The sequence below is a fragment of the Ovis aries genome, chromosome 1 (genome assembly GCF_016772045.2).
Source record: "Ovis aries strain OAR_USU_Benz2616 breed Rambouillet chromosome 1, ARS-UI_Ramb_v3.0, whole genome shotgun sequence".
NCBI lineage: Eukaryota > Metazoa > Chordata > Mammalia > Artiodactyla > Bovidae > Ovis > Ovis aries.
Genome location: NC_056054.1, coordinates 113,542,582 through 113,559,711, shown reverse-complemented (window position 1 = coordinate 113,559,711; position 17,130 = coordinate 113,542,582). Strand labels below are relative to the sequence as shown.

The 17,130-nt window shown below is 46.3% G+C and overlaps 1 protein-coding gene across 2 annotated transcripts in view; it reads right to left on the bottom strand.

Moving 5' to 3' along the window:
- The window catches only part of C1H1orf226 (chromosome 1 C1orf226 homolog), a 359,016-nt gene extending 341,886 nt beyond the window's left edge, over positions 1-17,130 (bottom strand). For both annotated transcript variants that reach the window (XM_012185108.5, XM_004002706.6), the window contains exon 1: positions 16,557-17,130. In XM_012185108.5, coding sequence (XP_012040498.1) covers positions 16,557-16,661 — 105 coding nt within the window. In that variant the 5' untranslated portion in view covers positions 16,662-17,130. The remainder of the gene's footprint in view (positions 1-16,556) is intronic.

Below are 17,130 nucleotides of genomic sequence, written 5' to 3'. Positions count from 1 at the left end.
GATTCAGAAAAGACTATATGGGGGAAAAAACTCAATAAATCTAAGGGAATAAAATGAAGGTCAGTGATAAGAATTCACAAGGGAGCACACAGTGACTCATAAAGACCTCCACTTAGCAAAGCCGCCAGGTCCTTTCAGTCTTCCCACCAAAACTACGTTGGCCTGTTGCAGCACGCAGACACTGAGATTCTCCAATTTGACTGGAGTTGATAGAATCAACTGGGGAGCTTCCAAAACTCCCAGCGTGCAGAACTCCCATTTCCAGAAAGATGGAGTCAACATACTTTTCCCTATTCCTACTGCAATCAACCACCAAAACTCCTGGCATTATAGATCAAACAAGTACAAGACAACTCTGAGAGATGAAGAGAAGGCAGAGCAGCCAGGGACCTCAGACTCAAGAACCACATGACGGTTGAGTCCTCTGGGTTCTTTTTGCCTCATGCCTCCCAGACCTGCTGCTGGAGAAGCCAGGGACCCAGAAATGCCAAGGAGCACAGATCAAAAAACAAAAAGATCCCAAGAGAAACCCTCTTTCCCTAGCCAAAGGACCAGGAAACAAAGGCAGCCTCATGAAATGCCTCAGAGAAGGCTGAAAGGGAAGCTGGGGTGCTAGGAAGTGACCCACAGGTGCCAAGGCCGCCTCCTCTCCTTGCTGGGGCTTCAGAGGAGTCCCACTAAAGAGTCAGAACTTTCACCACCAGCTGGGGTCACGGGCAGAGCACCAGGGGAGACCACGTGAGCAATAGTCAGGTGGCACTCTGGCCCCGTGGCAGAGTGGCAGCAGCTGGCCAGTGAATGATCTAGTCCTCCAGGCCACCCAAGAGCAAGGAGGCAGCACTCCCCTCCCCTCATCGGCCCACCGGCAGAGGCGTCTTGACAAAATAGATTCAACTAAGATACAGAAAGTCATAACATAAGACACAAACCATCCAGGTTTCTGGTTTTTGTTTTGAGTATTTATTGTTTTATTTTCTGGTTGCGCTGGGTCTTTGTTGCTAGGCACAGGGTTTCTCTAGTTGCGAACACGGGCTCCAGGGCACAGGCTTCAGCACTCGCAGCACTCAGGCTCAGTAGTGTGGCACGCGGGCTTAGCTGCTCCACAACGTGTGGAATCTTCCCAGACCACGGATCACACCCGTGTCTCCTGCATTGGCAGGTGGCTTCACGCCCACTGTACCACCAGAGAAGCCCCATCACCCAGGTTTCAATCAAGAATAATGATTTTGGACCATCACAGTAGGGAAAGAGCAAACTAGCCAAGATGGCGGTGGTCAGGCTCTCTCGCCCCACGTTTCGTAAATAATGATTAGGCAACAGCTGAGGGCACTTAGAGCACTGCGCATGCACACCAGGAGGTACTCGCTTGGCCACAGGCTTTCGTTCCGTAAGCATATATAAGCTCCACCTGAAAAAGCCCTTGCGGCTCTTTTATGGCTATATTATGGCTGCATCCACTGGGTCAACCACAAGAGAATACAGCGTGTCTACTGCTGTGCCAGCCCAGAGAGGATAAACTCATTTGCAGTTCCTACACCTCGGGTTCTCTTCCAGCGTCCCCACTCACGCCTTGCCTACCATGGATTCAGTGAACAGTAGGCACAGCGAGGAACAGCAAGACAACCGGAGTAGTTGGCAGGATCAGCAAGACAATCATCATTTGAGGAACTGGGCTTGCCGAGGTGGCTCAGTGGTAAAGAATCCACCTGCTGGGCAGAAAATGTGGGTTTGATCCCTGGGTCAGGAAGCTCCCAGGGACCTCAGCAGCCATGAACCACGTGACAGTTGGGTTCCCTGGGTTCTTTCTTCCTCACATCTCCCAGACCTGTTGCTGGAGAAGCCAGGGACCCAGAAATGACAAGAACACAGAAACGCAACCCACTCCAGAATCCGTGCCTGGAAAATCCCACAGACAGAGGCGACTGGCAGACTGCAATCCACGGGGTGGCAAAAGAGTTGGGCATGACTTAGTGACTCAGCAACAACAATAATTCCAGGAACCAGAAAAAGCTCAACATGAATGGGAAAAGACCATCAAAAGATGCCAGCATCAAGATGACAGATATATTAGAATTACCTGACAAGGACTTTAAGTTGGCCTTCATAAAAATGCTTCAACAAGCAATTATGAATATGTTTGAAACAAGTGGAAAAAAAAATTTCAGCAAAGAAACAGAAGATATAAAAATTGCAGCACCCACGCTACACCCCATACTAATTGAATTAAAACTGCTGAGAGTTCCCAGCCATCAGTAATTATGTTTAACTCCCTAACGATTCCAATGAGCAGCCAAGTTTGAGAATCAGTGCTCCAACTTGATGGTTCTCAAACTAAGGTATCCATCAGAATCACCTGGACAAAGGTGATAAAGGAAACGAGATCTGGGCCCTCAGCTACTCCAAGACCAGGCAATAGCATTTTAATCAGATTTCATGTGATTCCAATAGATCCAAAAGCCTTAACTAATCAAAGCAATTTGCAGGTGATTCTCCTCATTTCAGGAGGCTGCAAAATTCCCGACCTGAAAGAGGAAACAGCAAAACTTAAGTGACCTTGAAGCAAGAGGTAAAGTTTCAATTATACTTTAAAAAGAGTTTCAATCACACTTTGGATATGGGTGCCCAGGATATAGTGTGTTTAACCTGGACTGCCAAATTTAAGAGAAAAAATCCACACATATTGAGGAACAGTTTGAAAGTGTAATTCAGTTCAGTTCAGTCGCTCAGTCGTGTCCAACTCTTTGCAACCCCATGAATCGCAGCACGCCAGGCCTCCCTGTCCATCACCAACTCCCAGAGTTCACTCAGACTCATGTCCATCGAGTCAGTGATGCCATCCAGCCATCTCATCCTCTGTCATCCCCTTCTCCTCCTGCCCCCAATCCCTCCCCAGCATCAGAGTCTTTTCCAATGAGTCAACTCTTTGCATGAGGTGGCCAAAGTATTGGAGTTTCAGCTTTAGCATCATTCCTTCCAAAGAAATCCCAGGGCTGATCTCCTTCAGAATGGACTGGTTGGATCTCCTTGCAGTCCAAGGGACCCTCAAGAGTCTTCTCCAACACCACAGTTCAAAAGCATCAGTTCTTCGGCACTCAGCCTTCTTCACAGTCCAACTCTCACATCCATACATGACCACAGGAAAAACCATAGCCTTGACTAGACAGACCTTAGTCGGCAAAGTAATGGCTCTGCTTTTGAATATACTATCTATATTGGTCATAACTTTCCTTCCAAGGAGTAAGTGTCTTTTAATTTCATGGCTGCAATCACCATCTGCAGTGATTTCTGAGCCCCCAAAAATAAAGTCTGACACTGTTTCCACTGTTTCCCCATCTATTTGCCATGAAGTGATGGGACCAGATGCCATGATCTTCGTTTTCTGAATGTTGTGCTTTAAGCCAACTTTTTTGCTCTCCTCTTTCACTTTCATCAAGAGGCTTTTTAGCTCCTCTTCACTTTCTGCCATAAGGGTGGTGTCATCTGCATATCTGAGGTTATTGATATTTCTCCTGGCAATCTTGATTCCAGCTTGTGTTTCTTCCAGTCCAGCGTTTCTCATGATGTACTCTGTACTCTGCATATAAGTTAAATAAGCAGGGTGACAATATACAGCCTTGACGTACTCCTTTTCCTGACAGAGCATGGTCCACTGGAGAAGGGACTGGCAAGCCACTTCAGTATTCTTGCCTTGAGAACCCCATGAACAGTATGAAAAGGCAAAATGATAGATACTGAAAGAGGAACTCCCCAGGTCAGTAGGTGCCCAATATGCTACTGGAGATCAGTGGAGAAATAACTAAAGAATGAAGGGATGGAGCCAAAGCAAAAACAACACCCAGTTGTGGATGGGACTGGTGACAGAAGCAAGATCCAATGCTGTAAAGAGCAATATTTGCATAGGAACCTGGAATGTCAGGTCCATGAAGCAAGGAAAATTGAAAGTGATCAAACAAGAGATGGCAAGGGTGAACGTCGACATTCTAGGAATCAGCGGACTAAAATGGACTGGAATGGGTGAATTTAACTCAGATGACCATTTTATCTACTACTGCGGGCAGGAATCCCTCAGAAGAAATGGAGTAGCCATCATGGTCAACAAGAGTCCAAAATGCAGTACTTGGATGCAGTCTCAAAAACGACAGAATGATCTCTGTTCGTCTCCAAGGCAAACCATTCAATATCACAGTTATCCAAGTCTATGCCCCAACCAGTAACGCTGAAGAAGCTGAAGTTGAAAGGTTTTATGAAGACCTACAAGACCTTTTAGAACTAGCACCCAAAGGAGATGTCCTTTTCATTATAGGGGACTGGAATGCAAAAGTAGGAAGTCAAGAAACACCTGGAGTAACAGGCAAATTTGGCCTTGGAATGTGGAATGAAGCAGGGCAAAGACTAATAGAGTTTTGCCAAGAAAATTCACTGGTCATAGCAAACACCCTCTTCCAACAACACAAGAAAAAATGTAATTACAGTACCGGTTATACGTGTTTATGGGAAATAGCACGGGAGCGAGATTAAATAGTAGCCATCACTTGGCCCTTGGGAGACATTAATCTTCTTCTTGGCAGCAGAAAAAGAAAGAGCTTCCACATGAGCACCTCTTCCCATCCAAAGAGACCACAACAAAAAGGGAAGAGGTTATTCTATAGAAAAAAAGAACACATCCAAAGAGCTTTTCCATTGTGTACTGTGGGCTAAGATTTCTAACCAAAAGGCAACGTCTCCTGGGCTGGAAGTGTTTTCTGGCATTTATACTTTCCTGGAAGGACCCTGGAGGCTCCAAGTGGTGTGGAGAGAATTGGTCCTCAGAAAAAGAGCTGAAAAAGGCAAGGAAGAGGGCGTGGAAGTTGACAGAAGGCAAAGATGCAGTGGGGAAGTGGATGGCCACTGTCACACAGGAAGTGCATAGGCAAAACCTCAGCGAAGAATAACTCTCCAGGAAGGAAGCGCCTCCCAAAGCCCTTCTCCTGCCCTTCTACTTACTCACTGATACCTTGTTTCCGTATCTACAGACCATCATCATGGCCCAACAGAGGGGCCCAGCAGAGGTGGCCTGTTGCCCACTGGCATACAGCAGGTGACTGCCCCTGGTTACAGGGTTAACCTCAATGAGAGGGACTGAGACCACCTCCTTTAATAGACCATTTGCCCATTCAATCCAACCTAGAAGGATGGTCTCAGCTTCCTCATCTGAAAAAATGGAACCAAGAATACCTACCCTCAGGGAGCCACTGTAAAGATTAAATTAGTTTTGCATATGTAAAATTCTGAGAACCACAAATTGAAAGTGGTAAGTACTGGGCAAACATTAGTTCTTAGCATTCTCAAATATACTCAGCACAGAACTTAATAGTGCGAGACTGCTGGGGTTTGACTCAGGAATTTTTTTATTAATAAATGTGGACCATGAGCAAGTTTCTCTGCCTCTCTATGCCTTGGCTTCCCCATGAGTAAAATTCAAATGATGAGAGATTTTACCTCACAAGGTTGTTGCAGAAGACTAACCATTTCCTAGAAAGAACTTGGCACAGTGCCTAGAATATAGTCAGTGCTTTGTAAATAACAGTGATTATTATTCACCTTCTGTGATGTGGACTGCATGAGGCAGGTATGTGAGGAGTCCCTTTGGTCCTTAAGGAGCTTATAGTCTAGATCAAGACATAAGCAATGTACACTAGCAGGGAAGAACCTCTCAGAACATGGTACACGAGATGGTTCTGCAAGCATGCCAACAGTATTCTCTCTAATGTGCTCACATACAGGCTAATGGAGTTCAGAATGTTCTGAGTACAGGGAGCACTGGGCAAGTACCCTCTTCTCAGCCACCCCTTGCTAGGAGTCCCAGGTTGCATTCAACTCTCAAGGCTGATCATTTCAACAGTTCTGGAAAGCACTGCAGCTTCAAGAATAGGCAGAGAGGGGACTTCCCTCATGGTCTAGTGGTTAAGAACCCACCTGCCAACGTGGGGGACACGAGTTCAATCCTGGTTGGAAAGATCCCACATGTCTCTGGGCAGCTAAGCCCATATGCTGCAACCACTGAAGCCTGCATGCCCTCGAGTCCATGCTCTGCAACAAGAGAAACCACCTTAACAAGAAACCACGGCGAGGAGAAAGCAGCGCACCACAGCTAGAGAGTAGCCCCCGACTGCTGCAACTAGAGAAAGCCCGAGTGTAGCAACAAAGACCCAGCACAGCCAACAATTAAAACACATAAATTTTTTTAAAAAAACTTTAAAAAATAAATGACAGTAGTAGCCACTGTCCTCAGTTCCATAGATGGACCCATAAGAGTATAATCACACAAGTCTCACTGAAGTGTTGCAGAAAACCAATTTAGTTTCACACAAGGGATAGGGGACTAGGAGTACAAAAGCGTTCCAACACTCTGGGCACAGAACTTGCTGGAAGTGCCATTTTAAGTAACTTTTAAAGCCAGCTGCTCCAGTACTTAAAAGGAAACATGATGCTGAATATAACAATTGGAAAGGGAATTGTAAGCATCACAAGGTATTAATTAATCCCATGATGCAAGAGTCCTCCTGCTTAGATTACCTCTGCTTAAAGAACTATTTATCCAAGAAATTTAGAGAAAGACCATGAAGACAGACAACATACTGTACTTAAGAGTCTGTGATTTTTAATCCGAATGAGGATTAAAAGGCTGGAACAAATGTGATGGGGGCAGAGTACCAGAAGCCAGTTAACCCCTCCTTATTGCTTCCCGAAGAGGCTGACAGCTATTTTAAGTCCACAAAGCAGTCGCACTGTCTGATTTGCAACTTTAGGAATCAAGAATAATAGCTAGATTTTTTTAAGCAGACATGTACAATGAAGATAATACACTACTAGGCCTTTGATTCATTAGAGAATAAAACAGAGTATATGACAATTTTTACATTAAACCATGCACAGATGAAATTTAAATTGCAATCTGCAGGACTAAACAGCAATAATAAAAATAGCGACCCACTCATTGCCAGGCACTATCCTGGGTATTTGCATACATAACTCATTTTTTCCTCTCATTAACCCTATGAGGCATGTGACATTTGTATCCTCTTTTTACAGATGCAGATGCTAAAGGAGAAATGTTAACCAACTCAAGTTCACACAGCAAGTGAGGGACAGAGCCAGGATTTGAACCCAAACACAATTTGGCTCCTGAATCCATTTACACTATGCTGTCAATCAAATTCATGTTATAAAAACTATAAAATAAAAAATAAAGAAAGAACTAGGGGAAAAGGTATCAAATCATTAATAACAACATAACAGGTTGAAAATATTTTTTACTGATAAACGACAATCATCTACTCCTAAAACTGGCCACATGTTCTACAATCAAAGATTCTAAGTCTGCTGCATGTCCGTCACTGGAATTTCATTTACGTCAGGGAAAATGTTTACCTGGCAGTTTCTTTGGAAGGCAGTGGCATTTTGTCAGGTGGGGATGGGGGATACCTCCTGGGATCAGGGACTAGTCTCACTGAGGCCTGAGAGTTACAGGCCTAAAACAAGAAAAAAAAAAAAAAAAAAGCCAGAGGAGACCAGAGCCAGGTGAGGCATCCCCAGCCCTCGGGTAATACAGCAGGGTCCTGGCAGTCCTTGTAGAGAGCACCTTAGAAATCATATTCATTGATTCAAAATACATTTTTTTCTATACACAAGGCACTGTAGTCAGCAATGCAGAAGACACGAGGGGGCAGAGTAGCAGGGACCCTAGTGATGACGACTTGGGGGGTGAAATCAGATGAGGGCAAGCAGCTATAACGCATAACAGGGTTTAGTCAGTTCCTGCCACATAGAAGGAACTACTAACATCCACTTCACAGAGTGACAGTGGGCTGGGCCTGAGATACAGATGGGGAATCACAGGAAAGGTTGAGGGAATGGTAGGTACGAGGGATTAAAACCAGAGAGCCCTGAATATCAGGCTAAGAATTTTTGACCCAATATGGTTGGCTTAGAAACTTTTAGTGTTTTGAGTAGAAGGATATCACAGTCATATTTCAGAATAATTAACAGAGCAAAAGTTTACAGGATAAAGTAGAGGTCTCCAGAAAGTAACTGAAACGGTATGGTGAGAGGTGGTGTCCATCTGAACCAGCCAGAAATGAGAAGGAAGAAGCAGAATGCCTGGATGGATATCACTGTGAAACTTCAAGGATGCAGCAACTGACCTGAAGTTGGGAGCAGGGGACGTCTGGGAAGAGCCCGGCCACAAAAGGTACTCAATCCATAGCTGAGTTCACCGTTATACGAAAGGATTCAAGCACTGCTCCAAAGTGTCAGTCCTGGTGCCTGAGAGGATAGTGGGGTCATCTAGAGAAGTATAAAGTGTCAGAGAGATTTGAATTCAAGATGATTGAGTGATGGGATTAGCAATAGGTTCAGTGAGGTAGAGCCAGCCAGCAGGAAGCTAAAAGAAAGATCTAGAAACTGAACTGGAGTTAGAGACCCAGGAGCCAACATACATAATTAGGGGTAAGGAGGAAGGATGGAATCAAGCATTCACTGGAGAGGTCAATGAGAGGAGAAAGAGCAAGCAGCAAAGAGAAAGTACAGACAGGGGGGCTATGCCCGGCCAACAGAGCTGAATGGGGCATCCCAAGAAAGACAAGGACAGCTGCTCAAGATGAAAACTCAAAAAGGTGGAGGACAGAGAAGGGTGACAATCGAACAATTCCTATATGGCAGCCAGAAGTGGGAAGGACACAGCCAGGGACTAAATGAATATTGAGAAACTGCATAAAGAGCACTCTTTATGAGGCTTAGCTATAAAAGGAAGAAGACCACATGCTGATGAATAAAAAGATGGAGAGAAGAGAGTTTTCACATAAGGGAAGGTCACAGCACCCTCCTGGGCAGAGGAGTGAGCCAACAGGGGGAAGGTGGAATCTTGCAAGCATTAGGGTGGGGAGTGATGGGGTAATGAACAGACTAAGGAAACGTGGGCTAGCAGCAGATGGAGGGCGAATGAGTCTTAAAAAGAAAGAGGGGAGAAAAATTAATTATACTTCATAATTTAAAACTTTTGTGTTTCAAAAGCATACCAGGGAAGCAAAAGACCACTCATAGAATACGTGAAAATAGTTGCAAGTCTACATAATGAATTTGAATACAGAACACAGAAAGAACTCTTACCCTGAAGCAATTTTTTTAAAAAAAAGACAATCCAATTTAAAAATGGGCAAAAGATCTGAACAGACATTTCTCCAAAGATTTGCAAATAGCCAATAAACGCCCATGAAAAGATGTTCAATATTGTTAGTCATCAGGGAAATACCAATCAAAACCACAATGAGATACCACTTCATACCTACTAGGATGGCTAGAATCAAAAAGGTGGATTAAAGAAGTGTCAGTGAGAATGTGGAGAAATCAGAATCCTAACATATTGCTGTGGAAAAGCAAAATGCTGCAGCCACACCAGAAAAACATCTACTTCTGCTTTATTGACTATGCCAGAGCATTTGACTGTGTGGGTCACAACAAACTGGAAAATTCTTGATGAGATGGGAATACCAGACCACCTTATCTGCCTCTTTAGAAATCTGTATGCAGGTCAAGAAGCCACAGTTAGAACTGGACATGGAACAACAGACTGGTTCCAAATCAGGAAAGGAGTATGTCAAGGCTATATACTCTCACCCTGCTTATTTAACTTATATGCAGAATACATCATGCGAAATGCTGGGCTGGAAGAAGCACAAGCTGGAATCAAGATTGCCAGGAGAAATACCAATATGCAGGAGAAATACCTCAGATATGCAGATGATACCACCCTTGTGGCAGAAAGCAAAGAACTAAAGAGCTTCTTTATGAAAGTGAAAGAGGAGAGTGAAAAAGTTGGCTTAAAATCCAACATTCAGAAAACTAAGATCATGGCATTTGGTCTCATCACTTCACGGCAATAGATGGGGAAACAGTGTAAACAGTGACAGATTTATTTTGGGGGGCTCCAACACCACTGCAGATGGTGACTGCAGTCATGAAATTAAAAGACACTTGCTCCTTGGAAAAAAAGCTATGACCAACCTAGACAGTATGTTAAAAAGCAGAGACTTGACTTTGTCAACAAAGGTCTGCCCAGTCAAAGCTATGGTTTTTCCAGTGGTCATGTATGGATGTGAGAGTTTGACTATAAAGAAAGCTGAGCGCCAAAGAACTGATGCTTTAGGACTGTGGTGTTGGAGAAGATTCTCGAGAGTCCCTTGGACTGCAAGGAGATCCAACCAGTCCATTCTAAAGGAAGTCAGTCCTGAATATTCAATGGAAGGACTGATGCTGAAGCGCCAATACTTTGGCCACCTGATGTGAAGAACTGACTCATTTGAAAAGACCATGATACTGGGAAAGATTGAAGTCAGGAGCAGAAGGGGATGACAGGGGATAAGACGGTTGGATGGCATCACCGACTCCATGCATATGAGTTTGAGCAAGGTCCGGGAGTTGGTAAGGACAGGGAAGCCTGGTGTGCTACCATCCACGCCGTCACAAAAAGTTGGACACGACAGAGCAACTGAACTGAACACTGGAAAATATTGTGGGAGTCCCATAATGGTTAAACACAGTTACCATACAGTCCAGCAATTTCACTCTTGCCTATCTACCCATGAGAAATTTAAGCATGTATCACACAAAACTTGTACTCAAAATGTTTACAGCAGCATTATTCATAATAGTTGAAATACAAACAACCTAAATGTTCATCAACTGATAAATGGATAAAATGTGATATATCCATATGATGGAATATTATTTGACCATAAAAAGGAATGGAGTCCTGATACATGCTACAATATGCATGAATCCTGAAAATATTATGCATAATGAAAGAAGCCAATCACAAAAAACCCACACACTCCATGACTCCATTTATATAATATGTCCAGAACAGCCAAGTCTAGAGACAGAAAGTAATTAGTCATCGCTTAGGGCTGAGGTGAATGGGGAAACAGGAGGATGCTAGCTAAAGGGCACAGAGTTCCTTTTTGAGGTGACGAAAATATTCTAAAATTGACCATCGTGATGGCTGCACAACACTATGAACATATTAAAAGCTACTTAATGGTATATTTAATCAGCAAATGGTATGGTATGTGAATTATATCTCAAGAAAGCTATCAGGAAAAGGGGAGTGGAGAAAAGAATGAAGTTCTTTTTCCAAAAACAGGGGGGAAAAATGTAGCAGAGACCCAGCCCATAGTGTCAAGCAGGAAAATGAGAGGGGCGGAAGCATGGTGGGCAGGGCCCCAAGCTGCTGGGAGAGCAGAACAGCAGGAGGGCCCTGAGGAGCTAAGGGCAGCCTCAACGCAATGAGGGAGAGGAGGCAGGCAACAATGATCAAAGAAAGCCTTCTGAAGATCTGGGCTCTGGAAGCAGCACGTTATGAGTGAACCATAATTAACAGCCAGTCTGATTAGGGTTTTGGATATGGGTGACTGGCAAAGGGCGCAAGACACGGACCGTGTAATCTTGACCACTAAATGGACTAATGGGACCTTCTGGGCAAAGGAGATGTGGCAGCATCATGGGATGTACTGATAGGATAGAAATAGATTTGCTCATTAAGTTCTAAAACACCAGCTGTGTGTGGAGTAACACCCTGGGACGCCTGAGAGCAAAATCAGGGTGAATAAAAACAGGTACCGTTTCTAAGCAGTACCGTATCTTTGAGACTCATCATCCCCCAAAGACTCATCTGGTCCAGGCAGAAGGTACAATGGATTTTAAAGCATCTGGACAAATACCTACTAAGGTGAAATAACCTGCACGTCAATGATGACATCAGCGAATACACACTAGATAGAATGTGATAGAATTCAGATGAGGGCATCTATCTGAATCTGCACTTGTCCACAATCCTGAAGGCAGGACTCGTGCAGGCTCTGGGGGCGAGGGTGGAGAGGCTGTGGGGAGCACACACCCAGAACATATCAGTGTTGGCTCTGACCACAGAACCAAAATCACAGCTTCTTATGAAGCTGTTAGGTTAGGTTTGAGTTAGAGTACCCCATTTATAGTGAATCAATGTATGTAACAATCCTAACCTGGAAGCCTCAACACAGTGTGTTTAAGATTCATCCACAGGAAACCTGTGGTGTGGGGTTATTGGAATCTCTAAAATCCACAACCACATCATCAGCCAGTCAAGCCATTTAGCAAAGGGGGAAATAATGACTAGAGAATTCAGTTCAGATTTGACCAAGAACTCACACAGCCCCCACATCGCTCAGCAATAAGAATGTATTTACAGCTTTTAGAATTGTTATAATTGGTCATTTCTTCCACTTAATAATTTGCTACTGTTGGCTATATATATATATGTACCTGATGTTGGGGGAAGGAGTTATACAGACCCATGAGACAAGGTCCTCAAAGAACACTCATCATTGGAGAAGGCATACAAAGAAGGGAGAGAACACAAAATTTTACGGTTGACCGTGACCCCAAGGAGGCTTCAGAATTATCTCACCCCACGTGCACTCTTGCACAGTGACCACGGTCTCCACCAAGAAGTGAAGTCTCCTCCTCTTGAATCTAAGCCCGGCTATGGCCTGATCTGACCAACAGAATGCAGAAGTGATTCTGTGTACCTCGGAGGCCAGGCCTTAAGAGCTTCCACCTTCCCTGCTTGAAACATTCCCTGTTGAAAGCCAGCTGCCAGATCAAAGGGCCACCATGCTATGAGGAAATCCAAGCTACCCAATGGAGAGAACCACCACACAGAGGACCACCAAGGCACAGCCATGAAGTGGCGCCTTCTAGGACAAGCCCAGCCATTGCAGAATGAAGCCAAGTGAATGATCCAGTCCGCACCACGGTGAACAGAAGAACAGCCCGGCAAAGCCCTGACTGAATTCCTGGCTCATGAATCATGAGCAGGTTAAACAGACCTTGTCTCAAGCCACTGAGTTTTGAGATAGCTTGTTACACAGCAACAGATAACTGAAACCAACTTGAAGCCAGGAAACTAGGAATGAGCCCTGGTTCTGTTCTTACCTTGCTATGGGTCCTTGGGTCAACAACTTCCCCTCTGGACCTCAATTTCCTCATCTGTAAAATGAGGAAGTTGTAGGAGTGAGCTAAGGTGCTTTCTATTTCTGATAGGCTGTGCCATACACGCCCAGATCAGTGAGTGCACTAGGCGATGAGAGCCAGGAATACAGAGGCAGCTACTACTCCAGGGTGAGGTGAAAGAACCACGCACTGGGACTCAAAAGTGCCGCAACATGAGACTTAAGTGAGGCAGCACCTAAAACAATACATGGTCCATAGTAAGCATTCACTAAATATCAGCTAAAATCATTATCCTCTCATCAGTTCTGTGACCCTGGACAAGTTAATCTGATTCCCATTTTTTTCATTTGAAAAATGGAAACAACTCTAATGTTCCCCCTGCCACATAAGGAAAATTTTTGTGTGTGAAAGTCCCATGAAAATCAAAAATCAACCTACAAATGTGAAGCATATCTGTGCTATTAATACTGTTATTCTTTGCACCATTATCATCAGAGGTCTTCTTCGCACCCAGCAAGCAGAGACAGTCAGCTGATGGCACTGGCCACCAGGAAGGTATACTGAGAGAGGGAAAAAGGGAGGCAGACAGAAAGGAGCCACACAGGCTTTCAAGCCTAGAAGGACTTCCACCACCCACCGATCAGCAATGGTAAGTGAGCCACGTGCCCTTTCTGACACAGAGAGCAGTATCCCTTAAGAGCAGTTCCCAGCCCAGGATTATATCTGGAAAGAGCCCAGCACAAAAAATTCACTGGTCAGAGAGGCCAGCAAGCTAAGGATGCCCCACCGGTGAACCGTGAATCAGACCAACTGCCCAGCATAGAGTGAACATTCCATAAAAATTAGTAAATGAATGAGCATTGGATTTGAGAGTCCACAGTCAAAGCTCCCAGGTTTAAACCATAGCTCTGCCATACACAGAGCTAAAGCAGGCAACATTTCCTCTTTGATAAGATATAAGGAGATGCACCTACACAGACCTCCAGGGAAACAGTGAGAATCACATGAAGTACTGCAGGTGAAACACCTCTAGGATTCCGCTTGATAATTAAATGCATGGTGTGGTTTTTAAGTGCACAGAGCCTCTGACGCCCAGATGCCTTTCAGTTCCTAGCCATAACCTTTCAATCTCTGCAGCACCCTGAAAATGAATGCATCCATCCAAAAAGTCACTCCATCCAGTGTTGATCCTGAAAAACTGCCAGCCCTTGGGAGGCAAAGATCTGGGCTCATTTTCCAAGGGTACTTGACAAGGCAGCATGGATACATTTACATTTTACAGCCTGTGCTTTTCCAAAACAAGGAAAGAGTGTGGCGTGCATTTAACCCTGAAATCCCAGTGATCGTGCACTTCCATGGACACTGCTCAGGAGGGATGTGAAAACCAGCCAGACGAGGCACTTGCCAGATGCTCTCAGGAAGAAAAGCGTCTACTTCCACCTCTGCTCAGGTCTCAGCTAACATGATTTGAATGTACTGGTGTCCAGCATCGATTACAAACAGCTGGGAGTTAGGACCCAGTTCTCAAAGTCAGCCCTGCCCTTTCTTCCCCACTTCACCATTCTCAAAGCAGAACCCTTGGTGTGCTGCACCCCAAATCTGTAATGGGAACACAGCAGGGACCAACTGTGGTTCCCCCTCGTCTTATCAAGCACCACTGTGTATGAATCCAGGGAAGTTACCATAGGAACCGCACCACCAGTGTTTCTCCAATGTTGGTCCCAATCACCTGCATTAAAGCTCCTGGAATGCTCCTTAGAGGGGCACAGTCCTGCTCTCTCCCTAGATGTATCAGATTAGAATTGGGGACGGCAACAATCAGAGTTGTCAACAACCTCACCTGGTGATTCTTATGCACGCTAGGTTAAGAGTCCTCGCTAGGACCAAACTAGCAGAGACTGTGAGAAAAGAATCAAAAGGTTAAAAACACTTTAATCCTGATCTCTCTTCTGCCGCCCAGCCTTGCAAAGCAGAGTAATGGTGAACCAAAGAAGACCAAAGCCAACTGCCTAGTTCATGCATGTCCGAGAAAATTAAGTCATGATGTGATGAAAACTCATACCTTAAAATTTAAAAACCTGATCACCGAAGCAACAGGCCCGGACAAAAATTAACCCATCTGATCTGGTATCAAACCAACCAGATCTATTCTGAGAGAAGCAAGATAAGATCTTGGCTACAGCCCCACTCTGGTCCCAGCCATACCCAGTAATTCAGTTCTGCATTCCACTGCAGGGCTTGATGTCTAGGGGAACAGGGGGTGTCCTCCTAGCTCTAGCAAATATGGTTGGGGGAAGGTTATTTAGGAAGCGGGAGAAAAGGTAAGATTTAACATCACTAGGAGAAGGAAAAAAAAACAAAACTGAGAGATAACTGTGCACTGGACTCACATCAGACTCTCAAAAAGATGTCTCATGAATTGAAGGAAATAGCCACCTGATGGAGTAATCCTTGCCTGAGATGCTTAACACCTTACCTATGAAGGAGAAAAGGGGGACAGAGAGTAAAACTGCCTCCATGTCGAACGCATTACCTTTCCAAAACCAGCAAGACACAACCGACTAGGAGGGGTGGTATTTTCCGTCACTTGTCAGTGACAGGCACACAGTAGGTGCTGAGCATCCTTGAGTCTTGAGGGGAGGGCGTCAAGAAGCACGAAGGAAGAGCAGTAGCACTCCTCCCTTGTGATGGGCAGGAACCCCGGCTGCAATCTCAGAAACCAGAACTCCTCACTCTGGGAAGCGCATGACAGGGGGGCAGCCTTATTCACACCTGATGGTGCAGTTCAGAGGCTTCCGCCCCACCCCCTCTCCCAAGGACGGACCTGGGGCTCCGAGCTGAAAATTCCTGTTGCCGCGCCCGCCTCCCCCCGCCCTCACCGATAAATTCTTCAGCCGCAGTCCCCTACTAGATGCTGAAACTTCACATTACGCCACAAAACTAGCAACCGGGCAGCTTTCACCACACCTCCCCCTTCAATGACTGGCACTTGCAAAGGAGTCGTGGCTAATAAGGCATTTAGGAAGTGACTCTGACACCTGGCTGGGGTTACCAGGAATCTAAAAACAAACCCACCCCTGTATTATTTTCTTCAATCAGGAAGCAGGTATTCCCCTTATAAAAGACCTTTCTGAAAGCACCTCTCCCACGGGATCCCAACAGGTAAATGACACCAAAGCTTCCCTAAAGCGATTCTAAAGAACCAAGTGCAGGCTACGCTCCCCGACTGGCTTCTTCTCAGAAGGAGGGATCAGGGAAGTAACTCAGTGAGTCCTGGGTGGGTAAGGAGGGGGCAGTTTGCAGGTGGGAGGAGGGGGATGAAGCAATACCGCTCAAACTTTGCAGTTACTCTGTAGCAGTTCTGGGCAGGAACCCGCGGAATTCTATACAGAGAAGGGGAGTCATCCTCCCTAACAGAAAGGCCCCCAAATCAGCCTAACCCACCACCAGCTCTGCGTCCGGGATGGCTGCGCATCCCATCCGCTCAGACATGCCCCCTCCGGGACAGTCCCTTCCCCGGGGCCCCTCACCTTGGCCTCGAAGCAGATGCCGTGCTGGAAGGCGTCCTCGTTGTGCAAGGGGATCCGCAGGTCGTGACCATCGTCCACAAGGTTGTACTTGGTTTTGCTGGGCATGGTGACCCGCGGTGGACCGGCTCCTCCGGAGGCGGTGGAGGCAGGAAGGAGCTGGCGAGACCGCTGGGAGGGGAGGCGGGAGCCGGGGGCGGCGGCGCGCGGAGGGGGCGCAAGCGGAGGGTCGCCGGGTTGGAGGCGCCCCGGCCGCGCGGCGGCCGTGGAAGCCGGGACTCGGAGAGACGCCGAGGGCCGGGCGGCACGGATGCGGGCGACGCGAGCGGCGCTGTGGCCGCGCAATTCCTGCCGGCGAGGAAGGCGGCGGGGGCGGCGGTGGGAGCGGGCAGCGCGGCGCCCAGGCCGGGGGAGGGGAGCGGTGGGCGCGCGGCCCGCGCTGGGACTGGGCGCGGCGCTGGCCCGGGAACAGAGGCGCGGACAGCCCGGGACGAGGAAGAAAAGGCGGCGGCGGCGGCGGAGCTGGGTGCCTGTCACGGAGACGCCGGATCAGCCGCCGGCGAGCGACTCCTCCTGC